Source organism: Limulus polyphemus, unplaced genomic scaffold (assembly GCF_000517525.1).
Source record: "Limulus polyphemus unplaced genomic scaffold, Limulus_polyphemus-2.1.2 Scaffold524, whole genome shotgun sequence".
In the NCBI taxonomy this organism is placed as follows: domain Eukaryota; kingdom Metazoa; phylum Arthropoda; class Merostomata; order Xiphosura; family Limulidae; genus Limulus; species Limulus polyphemus.
This window is the reverse complement of record NW_013666134.1, coordinates 371,588-393,224: the sequence shown is the minus strand read 5'-3', so window position 1 is coordinate 393,224 and position 21,637 is coordinate 371,588. Positions and strand designations below refer to the sequence as shown.

General features: G+C 32.6%; 1 protein-coding gene across 2 annotated transcripts in view; it reads left to right on the top strand.

Annotated features, from left to right (window-relative positions):
* The window catches only part of LOC106458858 (serine/threonine-protein phosphatase 2B catalytic subunit 2-like), a 48,352-nt gene extending 27,682 nt beyond the window's left edge, over positions 1 to 20,670 (top strand). The window contains exons 11-13 of one of the 2 annotated variants that reach the window (XM_022385213.1): positions 5,741 to 5,816; positions 6,493 to 6,590; positions 10,182 to 20,670. In XM_022385213.1, coding sequence (XP_022240921.1) covers positions 5,741 to 5,816; positions 6,493 to 6,590; positions 10,182 to 10,375 — 368 coding nt within the window. In that variant the 3' untranslated portion in view covers positions 10,376 to 20,670. Of the gene's footprint in view, positions 1 to 5,731; positions 5,817 to 6,492; positions 6,591 to 10,181 lie in introns of both variants that reach the window. The other variant, XM_022385212.1, reaches the window with a different exon arrangement.
* Positions 20,671 to 21,637: the final 967 nt, after the last annotated feature.

The window sequence follows — 21,637 nt, the reverse complement described above, 5'->3', positions numbered from 1 at the left end:
CTGTTTATTGCTTCTGCTCATCTCACACTATTTATATGTTTATCACTTAATCATCTGCCCGCTTTCTATAAATCTCTATATTCTCGATGTCAGTGTATTGCATGCGACATTTGATAGTCTCAATATCAATGAATTATAAACACAACTTCCAACAATCATTTGCTTTTAACTGTTATTATAACAAAAACTAAACAGTCTTTTATATCATGCTTCTTTGCAGTAATCAAGCTTGGGTTTCCATTTCTCGATTACATTAAAAATAACTTGTACATTCCATATGTTTTGCATACATATAATGATATTCCTCCCCAACTTTTTAAATAATTTTTAATCCAAAATCAAAAGTCGATTGTACTGGAACTAATGGATGTTTTGGACTTCAAAATATTTTGTAAATGAAAAAAAAACAAAAAAAACTAAAATTGTCTTCCACAGATTAGAACTTTTGAAAAATTCAATTTTTGTGCTCATAATTTCACCTATTACAGAGAAATCCTCATTTGAAAAATGTTTTCCACCTATTGGTGTAAAGATTTAGGTGAAAGTTTATTGCCTTTTGCAGAGTAATTTCCTGATAGAAGACCTGTTTTCAGTGCTAAACTAGTCAATATACATTGTTTGAATGTCCAAAAGTCATGTTTACCCTAGTTTAAGTTGTAAGTACAAGGTTGGAAGGTGTGTTGTGTGCATGAAATGCAGATGGTGTGGATATAGTCATGATAGATTCCTGTTGAAGTTAAAGCAGTCAGAAAGATAGGTTATCCATAAATCTTAGAATCCAATCAAAGCAGAAGGAATTGTAAGAAAAGATATGATCTTCTCACCATAACCACTTTCATTGTCTTAGATCATTCAATGACTGACAGACTTAACTATGATTTATTAAACCTTAATCAGTAAAAATCATAAGAAATAGTTTAAAGACACTCATTGTTGTTTATGCTAAGTGCATAGAGTGTCCTAGATATCATTAACATGTTGAAAACCATTCTTATGGTGCAAATCAAGGTCAAAATGGAATATCACTGAGCAAAAGTAGCCTTTCTTTGGAAAGAATTTTCATCAACACTAAACGACATGTTTAGAGTTTCATAGCATTTTTTGAGGGAAGAGATCAACCATAAACTTGTTCATAGTTTTTGTATGAGAAATTATTCTAGCAGAATTTTTTTCACCAAGTTTCCATCAAAACAGTTTTAGGATTAAAATAACCAAATTTAATAAAATATTTATTACAAATTTTGAAATAAAATAATCCATGCATGTAATTTTTAAGAATTAGAGATTTACTAGAGTTTCTAATTGTCTAATTGTGCATATATCTGAAGTGTTCAGACACAATAATGTTTTAGTTACTGCCATATCTGAATATCAGTTCTTCAGCTTTCTAGGCTTATAAATTAAGAATTTCATTTAATATTATTAAAAAGTTAATCTTTATTTTACAAGTTTGAGTCCTGTTGTATTAAAAAACTCATAAGTCAAGTAAATAACAAAAAATAGAAATTGTGTTTCCCTTTAAATATCTAGAAGTACAGGGTGAAACTAATTTCAACTCTTTTAGATGATTAGGCTTAGGTAACCCACTACAGAGATGCCCTTAACCACATTAGTAATCTGTATTAGATTTTTATTTCAAATGTTCATTTTTTTACAACACTAAGCCTAGTAGTATTTTATTATTAAAGTTTTCTTGTCACTTCAAAATAATTTTAAACTCATTGGCAATTAAGATGAGCCATTACAAAATTCCTAACACTTAGGCTATTAGACATAAATTGGCCTCATCATGCCACCTTTGCTAAGAATAATGAACATGTATTTTTCTATTAAAAGGTGATAATAAAATTTTATGTATATATTACAGTTCAGCATGGATAGAAAATCTGGAGCCAAGTACCCACTGTGAAAAATTCAGGGAACTTGGGTCCTGTTTGAATGATAATTAATTTAAAAACTTTCATTAAATCAATCAGAAATATTAATACTTAAGGTGCAGTAAGTTATTATTGGGATGTACTTGCTATATGCTGATGTTTACTGTAAAATCTTGAAATCTTTTCATTTTATAAAGTTCCAGTATTTATTAATGAAAAGCCTGTTTCAACCTTCTTTAACAGGCCCATGCTTACAACTGCATTATGGTCATATTTTTTGAATTTTTTTTGTTCAGATTCCCAATTTAATATATGATACCTTGGTAGTAAATCAAGACCTGGGTCAGGTAATTTAAAACCCAAAATTGGTCAACCTGTAATATATAACTGCTGAAAGATTTCAAGTTCTCAATGGTGTGTTTCATCTTATGATTTTACTAGAATAACATACATATGCATTACATTTAAGAACAGTGCTACTACTATTTTTTTCTCCTTGCTGTAAACACCAGTTAAAGCTTTTGAACAGTGCTAATACTATTTTTTTTTTCTCCTTGCTGTAAACACCAGTTAAAGCTTTTGAACAGTGCTAATACTATTTTTTTCTCCTGGCTGTAAACACCAATTAAAGGTTTTGAACAGTGCTACTACTATTTTTTTCCTCTTGCCTTAAACACCAGTTAAAGGTTGTGAACAGTGCTACTACTATTTTATTTCTCCTTGCTGTAAGCACCAGTTAAAGGTTGTGATATTATATAGTTTTTAATCCGTGTATCCTATTTTGAAAGTTTTTGTAATGCTATTAAAAAAAAGAATGTCAAGCATGTAAATTATGAATATTTTTAATGACTTGTAAATACTTTTGTTTCTACAAACATTTCTGTTGTTGGGATAAAGGAAGGGGAGATGTATAGCCTGGTATAATTGCTTCCTATTTTGCATTTACAGTCAGATATTAATTATTTGGATGGTTTTTTTGGTTAATCCTATTCAAATCACTAAGCACCTTTCAGGTGTCAAGTGCACACCTGCATAGCAGCTTTCAAAATCTAAATAAAAATAATAATTATATTTATGTTTCAACAGTTTTACAAGCAATATTTTGTAATTTTATAACAGTTATCTAATGTAATTCTTAAAGTAAAATGGAAAATAAAATCCATGAATATTCATTTCTGCACTTCTTCAGGAAACATTACCTGTAAACTACACACTTGTAGATGTTTTTTAGAACTTTTCTCTGTTCTATAGTATGTATTTACATTTGATAAGAAACTATCCTTGCTTGATAATATACTTGTCCATGTTTGTTTTTGTTTTTTGTCTCATATGATTTCTCTTCTCTTTTGGGCTGAGTATGGCCCAGCAGCTAGTGTGGTGGACTGTGGATCCATGGTTTGTACCCCCGTTATTGCCAAAGAAAAACTGCACTCCACACTTTGGGACTATGGATATGTTATAATAGTGACAGTCAATTCACACTATTAGATTAAGATAGTCTACGAGTTGATGTTGGGTGGTATTCACTAGCTGCTTTCTCTGTTTTCACTACAAAAGTAGGGAAGGCTAGCATGGATAATAATAGCTCATCAAATAGTTTTGTGTGAAAATTCAACAAACAAATGAACCTTTCTCTTTTAGTGGTATTATTACTTAAGCTCTTCCTTCCCACCCTTTTATGAATTATGATGTCACAGTATGTGATCTGAACAATTACTAATTAAGAACAGCCTTGAAAATAACTACAGGCAATGTTTAAGTGCAGTTAGGTAAAACAGAGTACAAATTGTTTATGTCAGTGTAAAGAAAATAGTATGTGTAGTAATCTATGGTGTAGTGATAAAATGACTACCTGCAGCTCCTGTAAGGATGAACACAGGAATCTAATGGAAAGTTTAGAAGACTTGGAAACGAGACACAGATTTTGGAATTTTTTATAGTTTCTTTAGGCATTCTTTTTTTTTCTTCAGAGTATTTTTGTGCTAAATTATATCTTTTTGAAAGCAATAAAAATATTTTTGTATGGCAGACGTACAAGCGTAGTTTAGGTAGGCAGTGGCAAAATATTCTGATGAGTCAAACCCTTATTTATTAAATATTATTAACTGAGTTTGTAGATTGGGTTCTGCATACATATAAGATGTATATAGATTAATTAAAGTTGTAAGGTATCCACTTGGTTTTTAACATATTGCCAAGTGACATGGTGCTTGAACATAATTATTATGATATTACATGTGGTTGTAGTTCTAGTAAAGTTACTGAAACTAATATTGCTGTATATGTTATCTTTCCATGTAGTAGGTAATATTATACTCAATCAGATTTCTCTAAGACACATTTAAGAGTTGACAAACTTTGTAGTACCTTATGATTGTTTGGGACATTTTATTTTATTTTTTCTATATTTGAATATTGGTTTAAAATAATGTAAGTTTTAGGGTTTTTTTAATAAATATCTATTAAATGTTGATGACTTTAAAAATTTCATTCCAAACACTTCTTTTCCTTCTTCCCTCTCTAATCCAATGACACGTAAGTTACAGTTTACGTCATTTTCATTGTTGTGCTACAGTAGGTGATGTTTCGTAGTTTGCATGTGCTTCTATGTAGAGTAGTACATAGAATTGTGAACTGTAATCGTGATTATATTTTCCACCCGCATAGTAAAGAAAGTCACTACATTTGATTAAAGATACATTGACATGAATATGCACCACAGGATTGTTAAATTCACACAAATTTATATCAAGAAATTAGTATGGTGAAAATTGATATCATATTTAATAAATCCATTACACTTTGCATTAGCATGTATTCTTTTTTAAAAGAACAACTCAGTATTTCAGCTGCTAAGATAAAAATTAAGAAACAGGTTTAGTGTGAAAACTCTGTACAGTTTTATTTTGATTCCTCAGTTTTTCTGATTTTTATCTAATACTTTAAATAAATTCCAATTTCACAAAGTACCCATAGAAACATATTATCAATTGAATGTTGTACCTTTTTTGTTACGTGACACTAATGTTTCATTTCTGTAGAAATACAGAGACTGAATATACAGCAACTAATCACTCTTCAATACATTGTTTAAATTTTTGTTAAAGTGCAAAATAAATTTCTCATAAATGTCACATTCACTAACTTTCTTCATAGTGTTATTCAGAAAACAACTTAAATATAATATGTTTCTTTGATTGTTTTGTTATAGTTTTATGTAGTATCCCATGATTTATATAGCTGTGTAAATAAGCATGTTATTTAATTGTGCTGATTGAATTGCTTAATAACAAACTTTTTCCTACAATGGGAGAAAAGGATGAAAATTGAAGATGATTTGTTTTTTTACATTTAGTTTTAATGCAGCTTTATGATAGGCTAACATGAGAAGCAAAAATTGTGAAAAGATGCATTATTTAAAATATTAAACATCCTTTCCAATGTTTTCCTTCAGTCGTAGAATATCTTAAAGACAAAAAAAAGGAGTATTATATTCTTTATGAAAAAAGATAAATAGATTGTTTGTAAAATATCAAAAACTGTAGTAGTAATTGCAAAATACTAAAAATTTATAACAAAATTATTTTTAAAACTGTCTTTGTTTTGACCTCCATGTTAGTATAGTTTATATTTTTAGGAGTGAACTTGTGGCTTGTTAGGACTTGCAGATTAAATGGAGCGTAAATCTTGTGTCTCAGTGTAATTTTACTTGCAAAATAAGGAAGAACTCAAACTAAAAGTTAAGGTATATCACACCATTATTCTACCAATGTACATATTGTATCTGTAAAGCTGTTTTATAGAATATATCTAAATTTAATGTGGTATTTATAATGAAATCCCTTTATTCATAGGTGGTACAGCAGGGGCAAGGAAAGAAGTGATCCGAAATAAAATTAGGGCTATTGGAAAAATGGCTCGAGTGTTTTCAGTATTAAGGTAATTATGGTCTTTCTTTGTTATTGGTACATCAGTATGTGGAATGTCTGAGATTATTAAGTTAAAATCTCTCATAATGTGTTTATATGACATGCTATACAATTTGTATGAAGACTATTCTGCAAGTAACATATATAACATTTGTGTAGTGCAGTAAGATATTTGTGAAACCTTACTTTAGCTCATAGATTACATTTTCCACAAAAACAAAATACTTGAAAGCCACATGGAAATGTGAGGTAAATTGGGAAAACCTTATGATATATGTTATGCATTATGGGAATTTTTGTAAGATGTTGTAAAGAGTAGTAGTTTCAGTACATGTTTGTAGCAAGTACACTTATATATTACAAGTACATTTAGTTAAACAATAAGTTTTTTAGTGTTACTCACTTTGTTTTAAATTTCTTTAGTTATAAGTTATCTCCTCTGACAAGTTGTCTCTCAGCTGTTATAAATATGAAAGTAAAAAATTAAAAAGTATCTTTAAATGAGTACTTTTTTTTCTAATATTGAGTGTATCATATAATATTATATTGTGATTAATGTATACTATAATCTTTCCAGTTTTAAAACATTGTTACAGGTTGTTTGTAAATTATAACTCTTCATTAATTTAACTATTTACTGATTTCTGCTTCATTTGTGAGCTCTGTGTGATTTCTTTTTCTGCTAGAGAGGAGAGTGAAAGTGTGCTTCAGTTGAAAGGCTTGACACCTTCGGGAACCTTACCTTCTGGCATTCTATCTGAGGGAAAGACTTCTATTAAGAATAGTAAGAAGCAATAGAATACTTTTTTTAATATATAATGAATGATATTTTTATATTTATGTCAGACTTATTTTAATTGAAAAGTTTGTAGTGTGAAGAAGCCATAATAAAGAAGTGTTTTTGATGTGCAACATACTTGAAACTTTAAAGAACAACATTTATAAAGTGATGTAGATATGTAGTTTGCCAAATTGTCCCATACCTTTGTCCTTTGGAGCTAAATAGGAATGTTTATCTAATGTTTGAGGATATGTGACAAAGATGCTCACCTGTGGCAAAAAACGTGAAATTTGGTATATAAAGGTTTTAAGGTATGGTGATGGGTATATTTGGGGGCCTGGAATAAGTACATGCCCACCCCACCCTCTTTTTTTTTTTTCTCAAAAAAAAGGTTTTTCTCTGAGTATTAGATTGTCCCTCCCCACCATGTGACAAGGACATTTAGTTCTTTCACTTTCAGAACCTATTTGTGCCTTTCACAAATTTTTAAAATATCAAGTCATAGAATGATGAACTATCAATGTCTGACATGTTTTCACTGAATAATATTCAAAACTGATTTATCTTCTCACAGTTGAGAACATTTATAATGAACGTGTATATATTGAAATGACATATATAATGAATATTTTAAAAGATAACTATTGGCTGCCCATAAAGAACAAGTTATATTTTCACACTTATAATGAAATCATGCATTTAAAATAACGAAAATAGAACAATTTCACTTCTGTTGCTAAGTTCAATTTATTTCTCATTAACTATGGTCTATACTCTGGAAGCATGTGAAATTCATTGGGAATAGTTACTTTTTTTTGTCTGTATAATACAAATATAAATATATTCCTGTGTTTCATTGTAGTGTACTGTGCATTGTGTATGGATTGTTTCATAATGTTAATTGCATATGTATATTAATACACTATTATTGTTTGGATACAAACTGCATTACCTACTGAAAATCTCGTATTGTCTCTAGAATGTCATATGTTTCACACAATTTACTGCAATTTTCAAATAAATACATATATAAAAACAAGACATTAGTCATATCAAATTTTATAATTTGCTGATTAATGTTCACAGTTGCTATAACAAATTATGCCTGTAATGAAGAATACACAGTGGTCCTTAAAGTTTTCTTATAACCATGCTTGACTGTAGTTTATTATAAAAAAACTATGGTAACCTATTTAAACTGATTTCCCAGTTAGGGAGATTTCTGTAAATTTAGGTATTAGTTTCATAACTTGCTAAGGTACAGAAAGTTCAGTTCTAAATATTTTTATGGACTAGGTTTAGAGTGAAATTTGTATTTTAATTCTCCATTAAGTTAATATCTGATTAAGTCACATTTCTACCCTTTAATATAACTTCATATGTTCCACAGCGTTGTGTTATTTAACTCTCAGGTATGTCATGGCATCTGTCTGACCCTGTTGCTTTTGCTTGTGGCATTTACACAAAATTACTAACTTATTTGTAAATGCTTTTGTTGAAAACTGATGTTTATATTTTCATAGAAAAATTGTGCATATTCATCAGAATAATAGATAAGAAACATTACCAAATTCTGTGTATTTTTATATCTGAAGGTTTGTTTGTTTTGGAATTTTGCGCAAAGCTACACGAGGGCTATCTGCGCTAGCCGTCCCTAATTTAGCAGTGTAAGACTAGAGGGAAGGCAGCTAGTCATCACCACCCACCGCCAACTCTTGGGCTAATCTTTTACCAACGAATAGTGGGATTGACTGTCACATTATAACGCCCCCACGGCTGAAAGGGCGAGCATGTTTGGTGGGATGCGGATTCGAACCCGCAACCCTCAGATTGTGAGTCGAGCGCCTTATCCACCTGGCCATGCCGGGTACATATCTGAAGGAGGTGTTTAATACGTCACACAAGTGGTCAGAATATTTGCTTACAGAGAAGACCAATTTTTTTCATAAAAAAAAGCAGAATGTTTTAACCGTGCTTACTGTTCTAGTGTTCTTTTAGCCAAAATTTTATTTTATTTTTGATGAGGGGGGAGTGAAAAGCTTAACATGCATTTCCCCACTGAAAGCATGGTCTGTTTTTTTTAAGAAGAAAGTAGATTCCAACTGAAAAACACATACTTTTAATATTTTGTATATATGACAATATTACTTGACTCAATCTTTCAGAAAGACACATTACAGAATTGCTAACAAAAAACATTAACATAAACAAATATACTTATAATTGTATCTTAGATTTTCTCGGTTTAAACAGCATTAATCTTACTATGATTTTTAATTTAGATCAAAACAAGGAAGGAGCAAGTAAACTTGACTCATTTTTGTGCTTCTCATGTGTCACTTGACTTGCTATTGCACCAAGGCTGTGATTGTATGTTTTTAAAGTTTATTTTGTCAAAAATGAGAGGTAAAATGAGGCAGCTAGGTGTTAAGGATCACATACATTTGGATAAGATATGGCATAAGTATGCATGTGATGATGGCTAGTACTAAAGTAGCTATTAAAATTTAAAATAAAATATTCTTGATTCAAACTTACATTGTTCTCAGTGTTAATAAGAAAGTATTGAACTGATAACTGGCTTCCCTAAAGTTTTGAAATCGGTATATCTTAAAACCCATATATACCAGATATCGTGGTTTCTGCCAGAGAAGTTCAGAAGTGGACATTTTTTGCCAATTTTATTACATATCCACACCATTAAAACTGCCTCCACAACTTAAAATCACTGCCTAAAACATCCATTAAGAAACGTAATTAAAAAATATTTTTATTAAAATGATGAAGCAATGATAAGATGGTGAAAAAGTAGGACTGACAGTTTTTTATAATAACCTATTTCTTTATTGTCATATGTATGAACAGTGACAATATGGGAGTTGTAAGCAATCTTTAGTCACACTTATAGACAAATACAAAACACTATAACTCTGAGCACTTTTGAAAGGTGGGCCTTTCTTCATCAAGGGTTTTGTATTTGTTTTTAATTAATTTTTGAACCTAGTGTTTTCCTAACATTGTGGTTGGATCACTTTTATAAATACCTTTATTTTTATTTTTCCTCTTAAGTTTGTTTTGAATTCAAAATTTAAGTGTTCAACTAAGAAATAGGTCAAAATATAAGTGTTCAACTAAGAAATAGGTCAAAATATAAGTGTTCAACTAAAAAAATAGTTCAAAATATAAGTGTTCAACTAAGAAATAGTTCAAAATATAAGTGTTCAACTAAGAAATAGTTCAAAATATAAGTGGTCAAATAAAAAATAGTTCAAAATATAAGTGGTCAACTAAGAAATAATTCAAAATATAAGTGGTCAACTAAGAAATAATTCAAAATATAAGTGTTCAACCATTTCTTAGTTGAACACTTATATTTTGAACTATTTCTTAGTTCAAAATATAAGTGTTCAATTTCTTTGGTTTAAGTAACTGTTGGAACATTTTCACACAAGATTAATTGTTGTGAACTTGTGTTAGTTAAAGAATAAAAGTTTGACTCACTAGCAAAACAATTAATACTGTTTTCGTGTCTATATAAACAGTCTAGAGGTTTATATGGGGGAGATCGAGCTAAACATGTTTTTATTGTTTCAGTTATTGCAACAGGAATCTCCCCACAACACAAGATTACATCCTTTGAAGAAGCCAAAGGTCTAGACAAGATCAACGAAAGGATGCCACCAAGGAAGGATGCCTCTCCACTGACATCTCCGCTAACTCAAGTACCAACAGGGTCGACAGAGGAGATTTTAGAAACCCACCTGAGTACTCTACCCAATAATTTATGAGATTGTAGTAAGATTTCAAGGCTCTTAAATGCAGAATATAGAGATCTGGAAAGCTGACAGAGAGTAGACAATATAATTCTTCTCTCTGTCAGCTATGCAGCACCTCCCAGTACTCCAGCCATTGCAGGATGGTTTTTTCCTGTGGCACAGTCTGTTTACTGAGTCAACTAATGTGCTGAAGATACAGTCTGGTACCATGGGCCAGTTTTGCCTTCCCCACTTACTTAGTTTTTAATTGTTATGATATTTTAAAATTGTGGCCAGAGGTTGTTTTGACTAAATGCTGTTCATAATGAGAAGTGAGAATTTTGTCACCTTTACTACTGTCACTTACAAGTATCTTGCACTCACTTGTGCATGTGTTTAAACTATCAAGACAATCATTGTGCTGGAAGGTGAATTTGCTGCTGTCTTTGGGTCAGTTAACAGTTAAATTATTCACAAGCTGTGATTTTTGGCTTGTTTGAGTTGATTATATTACCTTAAGAGTATAACTTTATTTTTCTCCTGGTGGGATAAACTAGAACAGTACATAATGTTGATATGATTGTTTATTAATGATTCTTGAATGTGTGTACATGCACACAGGTATTTATGTTAAGAAGTTCAGAAGTTTTTGATTTTCTTAAAATAATGGAGTTAGACAGAATTTCAATTTATTTGGATTAGCACTTGTTGTATAAAAACCTGGAGTATTTGATCTTCTTAATTTAAGTTTCACATAAGAAAACAGTAAAGCTAAAACCATTGTGTACTTATAACTGAAAAAAAATGTATCATTTTATTCTGTTACTCAGTGTTTTAATTGTTTCATTCCAAGCATGAAATGGTACAGAATGAATGAAGATAAAATAATAAATTGACAAATATCACTGACATACAAGACTTAAGGTTTTTCGGGCCTTTCATTAGTGGCTGTATTGTGACTCGTCTTCAACTAATGAATTCTAACAACAAGCTTGAAATGTGTCATAAAGTTTGTTTGTAAAAGTTAGGTAAATGGCATTGTTTTCAACATTGGTCAAACAAGTTAGTGTTGTTTACTTTCCATATGGCATGCTCATGTGTTTAATTTTCTTCACCACACTTAAAGGATATTTGTTTTGAAAAGATTAAATTTATAATAATAATAATAGTAATCACTGGCGCTTTTCATATTGTACTCACTCAGCATCTGTACACAGCTCATTAGATTATAGATGTATTTCAGTGTTGTAGTAGCACATTATATCAATAGCATGTGTAATCTTTCAACTCTGCACAACTGAAAAATATATTGTAGATGTATTTCAGTAGTGTAACTCCTTACATTAAAAAGTTCTGTTGTTATTCAGTCCTCTACACAAGTCAGTGAAATATTATAGATGTATTTCAGTATTGAAACTCATTATACCAATAGTTTTATTATAATTCAGCTCTCTATGCAAGTTAGTGAAAGATTGTAGATGTATTTCAGTAGTGCCATACATTATATCAATAATTTTATTATAATTCAGCTCTCTATGCAACTCAGTAAAAGATTGTAGATGTGTTCCAGTATTGTAGCTCATTACATAAGTAATTTTGTTATAATTCTACTGTTCACAACTAAACAAAATATTTTAGTTGTACTAGACTGCATCTTGGTGTTTACAAATCTGACGAAGTTCTTTATAATTTTAGGTATAAAAATAAAAATTTTCAGTAAAACTACATTTCAGAAATGCATAGATATTTATTTTAAGCTTGAACTTTTAGACTGACTATAGTCCTTTAGCAAAAGCCTAAAATGAACAATAGAACAACTAGATGTTACATGAACGAAAGCCCTGAAAATGTATACCAAGAACAACACAACAGAAGAATGTATAATTTGTTATGATTTACAGACTCAGATTGAAAGGTGAATGTAAAATAAAGTACCATATTTCTAGCATATATATTTTGAAATGCTAATTGATGGGTTTTTCTGGCATGAAAGATTTGCCCTAAAAGGTTTTGTTTGGACTAGCATGTTTCCCAACATAGTCAGAGATTAGAGCAACAGCCAGGTGAGTTTGAATCTACTGATAGCTTAAGATGGACTAGCTTTTCATTTGAACCTGATAGATGAGTTATATACAGTTATATGTGGACCTCTAACTTTTCCTTTCATAGCATAATTTAAACAGAGTTGGCAAAAGTTTAGTCTTTGTAGAATGTAGCACAAAATTCCTGTAAAAATTGATAAAACTGCCATAGATATAAGGATGGTACCAGAATACCATGCATGTAAAGTCTTCATCCCTTGACTTCAAATATGTTGAACGGAGAAAAATTAAAATCAGTGCACTTGTTCCTGAGTGTATTATTAATGTGGAATTTTCAGCTTTAACATTAAAACATCTTTACTATTCTGTTTTTCAAGAATTTATGCCAATTTAGTTTTCTTATGTCTTTTTTTTCATAGTACAATAATAAATCTTTGTTCATTCATTATTATACTGTAATCATAAGAACAAGATGGTAGATTCTGTATATATCATGTTGTTTTTAGGGTATTATTTAAATTATGTATCGCTTTCTTACTGTTATAACTGACGTGACTTACGAATTGCAATGACTGATTTTAGTTGTATTTCAGAAGTTAACACATTTATTTTAATTAAATCAACTTCCTACACAATTGAATATGAGACTCTTGTCATATTTAAAGAGTGAACCTCAACATACAATTACTACATTTATTATAATTAAATTAGTTGACATATGCAACCCAGTGAGAGATTTATTCGTATTTCAGTAATTAATGCCAGCAAACATTTGACATCAATTATAATTTATTTTAATATAGATTATTATAATTATTTCATATACTTTACACTATTGATTTAATACTGGATAAGGTTTAGTATAGCTATCTATCCTAAACAACTTGCTTCATACTGCATAAGGTTTAAGGAAATATGCATATATACCATAAAAATGGTTATTAAATGAAGCTGTCTCACATAAGTTGATCCACAAGAGTTCAGGTTGATTGGAAACCTTGCTTTACATTTTTGTTATTCAAAAGAAATTTTATTGTAAAAAACTTTTGTTTATTAAGAGCTTAAGGGTTATTTTCAATGAATAAAAAGAAACTGTGATAAGCAAGCACAGGTGAGGAATCAGCTACCCTTACTAATGATAGTTTGTAGTATTTATTTTGAATTTAATGGATATTGCAATTTTAGTCAAGTATAATTTAAGGCAAAAATCAAGACATTCCAGTGTTATGTCATTTTCATTTTGCTTTTCAACACATTTAGACGTGAAAGTTGATGTTAATAATTTAGGCTTAGTATACTGGTACATAGTTTTATTTTTATCTTCTAAGTTTTTGCTGAACAAATTCATAATGTTATTGTGATTGTCTAAAGAGCTGTTTATAATTGTCTTGCTATTAAAAATTTCTATTTGACATTCTCAGACATACTATTAACACAGTTTTCTCTGTAAAGTTTCTGGAATACTTAGCTATTGAGTAAAACTACAGCTATACGTGAACTTTAGAGCTTACTCAAATGTCTTGTTTCTTGGCTTAAAGGAGTAATATATATATAAATATATATACATACATTACCAGGTAGGATTAAAACTGAGAACAAGTCAAAATGAATAGACTGTGTTTATATACTTACAGTTTCCCTTCTGGTGTATTTATGTTTTTCATAAGTTGTTTTTGTTGATGCCTTTCTTATAAATGGTAGCAAAATAAAAATGGTTGTTCCCTTATGAAACTGTCTTATTCGTACAAACAATTATACTTCTGTTTTTTTTTTCATGAACCTATAAGTTCTTTTGCTGATGCTTTTCTTGTAAACAGTAGCAAAACAGAAATGGTTGTTCCCTTATTGGTACATACTTTGGGTGGAGTTTTTTAGTACTTATAAAACAAATTTTAGGTTTAGAAGTAGCTCCTGTTCAAAAACTTGTATTGAAAATTTCAAAAATTAGAAAATGACCTTCAAGCTTGAAACAAGCATGGTTTTAGATAAATCAGGGAAAATTTACAGACAAACTTGAAAGTTACTGTGGTATGTTTGGACTGAGGATTTTATTATTTATTAGATATTTTTATCAGTATGCTTTTAGTATACTTTCAAAAATATGTGTTCTTAACACCACATAAGTGTACGTCATCACACTGTACACTGAAAGTTGTTTAAAACTAAAATATCATAGAAGTTTCTTTTATTCAAGATATAAATACACAAATGATTATATTCTGATATGGTCATTACCTCCTCTCACATAAATAGCTATTCTCGTTCAGTGCTGCCTTCTATATGAAAAAAAAGTTTACGCATGCCACAAGCCTTTTTTTCCCCTCCATTGAAATTGATTAATTACAGTGCATCTCTCATGTAACAACCCTCCACTGATAAGAGTGTCACATACTCTAATTTTGCATATGACTCCTTCTATTCAGTTCTACTTAACTATGACTGAGTTTGGCAGTACTCATGTTGAGACATTTTTTTTGTTTTGGTGCTTTTTTCGTTATATTAAAGATTCATTTTACTTTAACTTAATTTCCCAGTTTTTTGTTTTTTCTCTCTCACATTTGCATTTGTCTATTAAACCATTTTAATGTTTGATTCATATTTTTGAAATGAATTCTTAGGTTTAAGTTACCACTTTGGATATCATACTTTCTACAAGCACTTTTACAGGCTGCAGGTGAGGGTAACCCATCATTGGATTTATCAGCGATTATCCGCTGAGAGATTGATCGTTACATGGATCAACCACCTTCTCCTAAACTTGCCCCACTTCCTCCTGAACAAGCGGAACCAGTTCTGGCCAATGAAGATTTTGATAGCATTTTTCCACCACTGGATTTTGCTATTTCTTCCTATGCCCAACCTGCAAAATCAGCTAGGCCTAATATGGCATTTTTAGACATGATTTCTCAGGTATGTGATGTTTTATCCATTTCCCTTATTTTCTATGATCCCATCCTTCTTTGTTGCATGATAGTTCTTCCTCTCTGTATTTAGCCCCCCCCCCAGATATTAGGGTTCATGCTGAGCAATTTGCTTCACAATTGATTGAGGGTGCCCTGCCCTCCATGGGCTATGGATCAGTTTGCCTTGGCTTACCATCAGCCCAACTGTCCATTTCTCGACTCTCAGCAGTTGGGATTTATTCTACCTGTGTGGGGGGCAGTCCCTAATTTTCCTGCACATTTAACCCATGCCCAATTTTCACGGCTTTATTTTATCCTTACTTCACTTGTATGGTATTTATCTACCTTCCATCTCCTTTCAGAGGCGATACACCGAGATCCTGAAGGTTTTTCGAGGGACAGCCTCTCCTTTATTACCTCCACATTTGTTCCTCTGTTGTCTTTGGCTCTTGCTTTACACATGTGTTTTCTCTGTTGTTGGGATCTTCTGGGTCATGATGGAGCCTTGTCCCAGGTTTGTTTGCTGCACACTTATCTAAGGGATTTACATACGTCCCCTTTTCTTCAGCAGTATGTTTTCGACCATGTACCTGAGGTTTTGGAATCACATGTGGAGTCTGTGCATCAACACTCTACCCTTTCCTCTTTGGTAGCTCATTTGTTGCAGTCAGAACCACAACAAGTCCCTATTCCTGTTTCCCAGCTTAGTCCTTCTCAGCCCTTACCTATTCCTCCCTCTAGGAGTTTCTTATCTCCTTATTTTATTTGATGGAGATAGGCATGGTGCCAACAGTACTGGTGACTACTACCCAGTGGGTTCCAGTCTGGTAGGAGCTCAATTGTGCAAGTGTGTTCCCTTTTGGCAATCTTTCACCACAGATTAGTGGGTTATTCGAGTTTTATCAGTGGGACTTGTCTTCCAATTTCTCCCCACCCACCTCCTATTTCTCTGGTACCCATTTCCTTCCCTATGCCTTGGGATCCTATCACCTGCCAGCATATGTCAGAGGTGGTTCAAGACGTTTTGTCTCAACAGGCCATTGAACCTGTTCATCATCTTCCTCCAGGCTGTTTATTGTCCCCAAGAAAACCAGAGACTGGTGACCTGTAATAGATTTGTCCCGCCTCAGTCAATTTTTCATTCTACACCATTTTACCAGGGAATCGTTTCTCACCCTCAAGTAGGCTTTTTCTCCTAATTTGTGGATGACCAAGATGGAAGTCACTAATGCTTACTTGCATATCCCAATATCTTGTCAGTCGCAAACCATATCTTTGGTTTGTTCATCATGGGGTGGTTTATCAGTTTTGTGCACTGCCTTCTGGACTTGCTTCGGCTCCATATGTTTTTTGTCTGGTGGTCAGGGCATTCGCTTGTCACCTACATGCTCTCAGGTTGTGCTTTCATCATTATATTGATGACTGGCTACTGTTAGCTCGTTCTAAACAGGAGTCTGCCTGTTACACTCATCAGCTGCTCCTAGAGGTGGCTCGAGTGGGCTGGTTAATCAAATTGGAGAAGACATTCCTTCAACCTAACCAATATCTTGTCCATTTGGGTGATTTTTTCAACACTCGTTTTATATAGCTTTCAGTTCTCTCCGTGCTCTTACTGCTCCCTCTATTACAGCTCTTGAGGTTCTGTTGCTTTTGGAGATGTGGTCTTCCATGGCAGCTCTTATCCCTTTAGGTCGTACTCATATGCAAACACTTCATGACCAGTGGAATCTTGCACGGTACCCTTTGCAGGCTCATATTACCCTTCCCCCTACCCTAGTCGACGATCTGTAATGATGGTTGGACAAGTCTCACAGGTCAGCAGGTGTTCCGATTTCTCCTCCTCATCAAGATTTACACATTTTCACAGATGTATCCCTTCAGGGATGGGGGGCGTGGGTCAATTTCTAGGAAGCTTTGGGACATTGTTCTGCAGCCGAGAGGTCTTATCATATCCACATCCTTGAGCTTTTTGCTGTAAAACAGGCTTTGGTTCATTTTCTCCATCTGGCCAGAAATCATCTGGTAATGATCCATTACAACCATTCTGCAGTGGCTGCTTATCTCAATCACCAAGGTGGCACCCGTTCTCAATCCCTCTGTATTCATACGTTGAATCTTCTTTTTTGGGTCCACATGCAAGATATTTTATATCATTGCGTGTCATGTTCTGGGTGCTTTCAATCTTGTTGTAGATCGGCTTTCCCATTCAGACAAAATCTATCTTGTTTTCCATTGGCTTTGCCTTCAGTGGGGTACTCCTCACATAAATGCTTTTGCCATGTTCCTCGACCATGAATTACCTCTGTTTTGGCTTCTGGTCCCTCATTCTCTTGCTCTGGCTGTCGATGCTTTCAGCTAGGATTGGACCAACAAATACCTATATGTTTATCCTCCCAATCGACTTCTTCACTGGGTGATTTGATCATCCATACCATTTCTTGTCAAGTCCATCTCATTGTTCCTTTCTAGCCGGCTCAGCCATGGTTTCCGCAGCTTTTCCAGCTCCACTTTACCCCTCCATTACCTCTTCTTTGACCTCAATCACCAGTGCTTCATCCAACCCTTCATGTCCTCCATCTTCGTGCCTGGTTTTTATCTGGTCCTAGGCAAAGAGATTTGGCTTGTCCTGATGAGTAACTTCATTTCTGGCTCAATCCATTTGTTCTTCTTCCATGGAAGTTTATCAATGTAAATGGATGTTTTTCCACCACTGGTCTCTGGGTCGAGGGTTTTCTGCTGATCGACCCACTGTTCCTCATATTGTGGATTTTCTTACTTGGCTTTTCGATCAGCGGTCTTCTGTCTCCTTTATCTCGGGTTATTGGGTGGCCTTGTCCCACACCTTTCATTTTTCCCAATACCATAAGGTATTTACCTCTCATATGCTTTCCCTGTTGATGCATTCCTTCTGGATTCATCATCCACTGCAGTGGACTGTCCTACCAAATTGGAAGGTTAATGTCCTCTTTCACTGCCTCACTTTGCCTCTGTTCAAACCATTTTCCACATGCTCCTTGTTTCACCTTTTCCTTAAGACTTATTTCCTTTTTCCTCATAACCTGTAGATGTCGCAGGTCTGATTTATGTGGCATCGATGTTTCAGTTACTCTTTATCATTCTACAGATATTCTCCTTTATCCGGATCATCCCAGTAGCCAAGTTTTGGATTATGAGTAGAACCAATCAACATTAATCCTCACACACATATTACAGATGTTTATATTCCTCACTCTTTTATACTTCATCGGTGTTGTGGCTCACGGTGGAGGTAATTGTGGATTGTTTCTGTTCTTTCCCTACTGCTATCCTTCGATGTTTCTTATTCCTTGGATGTTAATGCACTTGGAGTGGTACTGATCAATTTCACTTTTGAGGGAGGTGGTTTACATTATGTAAACATCTTTTCAATACCAGATGTCGGGTTACTGGATCAATTTATCATATTCACATGTGCCCCGTTCATTAGTTTTTGGTGCTAGATTTTCTATGGTATCATGAACTTGAGGTGAAGACAGTATGATCCTCTTTCATACCCCCTACTAGATGGCTGGGTTTTGGATTGTAGTTGACTTGCCACCAGCATGATCTTCTTTCCTACCCCACATGGATGCCGGTTCTCGGCGGCCTGGGTTTTGGATTGTAGTTGACTTGCCACCGGCATGATCTTCTTTCCTACCTCCACATGGATGTCGGTTCCCAGCGGCCTGGGTTTTGGATTGTAGTTGACTTACCAGTGGAATGATCCTTTTTCATACCTCTACATGGATGTCGGTTCTTTATTTCTCTCACACCAGTCCCTCCACCTATTCAATGTGGGATTCTAGCTAGTTATGTGAGTGGAGGTAATGTACTGTATCAAAAGTTACAATTCTCCTATACTGAAATTGTATTTCTGATAGGTACTTACCTCTTCCCACCCTTCCTCCCCACTGAAACCAGTACTTCCATTTTCTGCCAAACATTGAAGTGATAGTAAAGTAGAATTGAATAGAGGGAATCACATGCATAATAAGAGTATGTTGCACACTTATTGATGGAGGGTTGTCACATTATAATTTGCATGAGAGATTCATTGGAATTAATAAATTCCAATAGAGGGGAGAAAAAAGGCTTGTGGCATGCATAAAAATATTTTTGCATATAGAGGGTAGCACTGAACAAGAATAGCTATTTATGTGAGAGGAGGTAAGTACCTATTGGAAATACATTTTCAGTATAGGAAAATTATAACTTTTGTTCTTCTATTAATATTTTTGTAGATTATTTTATTGTTTATGTCATCTGGACTTTGTTCTAATGAATAATGGTTCATCAATCTTGTAGATTTTCAAGCTTTTTTTAAACATTGTCTGTAGTATATTATTTACTGACATATTGATGCCATTACCAGATCTTTTACTTTCGTACTGTTTCATTCAGCCTAGCTCCAATGTAAAGTCTTTAATTTTCTAAGTCTGTAAACTTTACCTGTTGTGTTGATATGGGAAAAGTGTACAAAACTACAATGAGCAATACCAGACATTTCATTGAAAAAAGGTTTGTAGATTAATACGTAGTAAATGTTTTGAGCATTTAACATGTGTGTATATATATTTAAATTTATGAAAGAAATGAAATCTCATTAGAACCACTACCTCTAAAAAAACATACATATTATAAATCAGCATGGTCATTTTAGTGTTATAAAAATTGAGTGGAGAAAAATATTATTTAACTTCTACTTTTAGTCAAATAATATGAACATCTCTTGATTTCTAAAACTTTGGATGTAATTTCAACTAATGAAAAGTTTCTAATGATAACATGACGGGCAGAAACATTTCAGTGACTTCGGATGAATGCACTGTAAATTGTAAAGAGAATGAAAAATATATATATGTAAATCATTAAAGACTTGGATATATATATGTGGTCCTTCACTATAGACAACAGCTAGAAATGGACACATTTTGATTTGATAGGGTTGCGTGTAAAGTATAAATAATCAAGCACATTGTATCTAATGAAAGGCCTAAGGATATGTTCATGTATAGGTATTATGTATAATAACATTTTAAATCACTTTTATATGGAGATTAATGAAGAACTAGTTAGCTAAAGAATTTAATTTGTCACTGTTTAGTAAAAAAATAAATAAAATACGTTTTTGTGACAGATTTTTCATCACCTGAGCATTTTATATTTACCAAAATCTAAAAGTATTATTGAAACTTGACATATGCAGGGTATTAGTGCATTTTTCAGTGTAATAAAACCCTGCTTTACTTTGTCAAACTCTTTTAGGTAACTTGCCCTAGTTTCCAATAGAAATAACAAATACTCTGGTCATGATTATACTATCTTCGTGCAAAATAAACTCTTCTTTTTTTTTTCTTTTTTTTTTGCGCTAATAAAATATTTATTAACTTACTAATGACTAGATGTTATGTATGATGGTTTACAGCATTGTTAGCATTAGTAAGATTTGCCCACTATTTTGGGATAAATTGTAATAATGATTTTAAATTTAAAGCATTCATGATTTTTTCAGCCTTTAATTTTAAAGAAAAGTTTGACCCACTTAAATAGCTTAAAGCTGTTTTCAGAAAGGAAAAATGTTATACAAATTTCAGTGTTAAACACTGGTTATCTTTTAATTGGATATCTTAGATTAAGCTAATGGCTTCAATTGTATAAACCTATATGGAGATGTGTGTAGTCAATTGTTTAGGTAAGAAATGTGCAGTAAAAACTTTGCAACTTTAAATCCCTGTTGAAGTGAAGTAATTCTTTTTTGATATGTTATCAAAAATATTATTTTTAGCACAGATATGAATACATTTGAGTGCAGCACAAAGCTCATTTTGTAACTACAAACTTCAAAAATACAAAAAATTCTGTGGTTACTGTGTCAACATAGTGAGAAGGTTATGGGATCTGATTGTGATCTAACTATTCATATGGTGCACGTGTAATATTTAAAGATGACAGAAGCTCTAATGGCATTAACGCAACAAAATCATAACATCAGGTTTCAAGTGAGGGGTAACAAAAGTATGTCTTCCTTCTGTGCTGCACATTACAAAAAAGTATAACAGAATGACTAGTGTGAGTGGTAGAGGTGTTTTTGAAATAGTTATAGCATACCTTTACTGACTGAAACTTTACTGTTTTAATTACCTTCATCAAATATTTCAGCCTAGTGGAATGACTTCTGTTAGTTTTATATTGTTATTTTTAATACATTCCCACCAGAAGCCCCAGTTTTGTAGCTTATAATTCAGTTTTTTCTCAGTACTAAGGTGGTTTAACTTGGAAATATATATGCACTAAACTGTGCCATGTCTGTGTATAATTATTAATGTTAAATA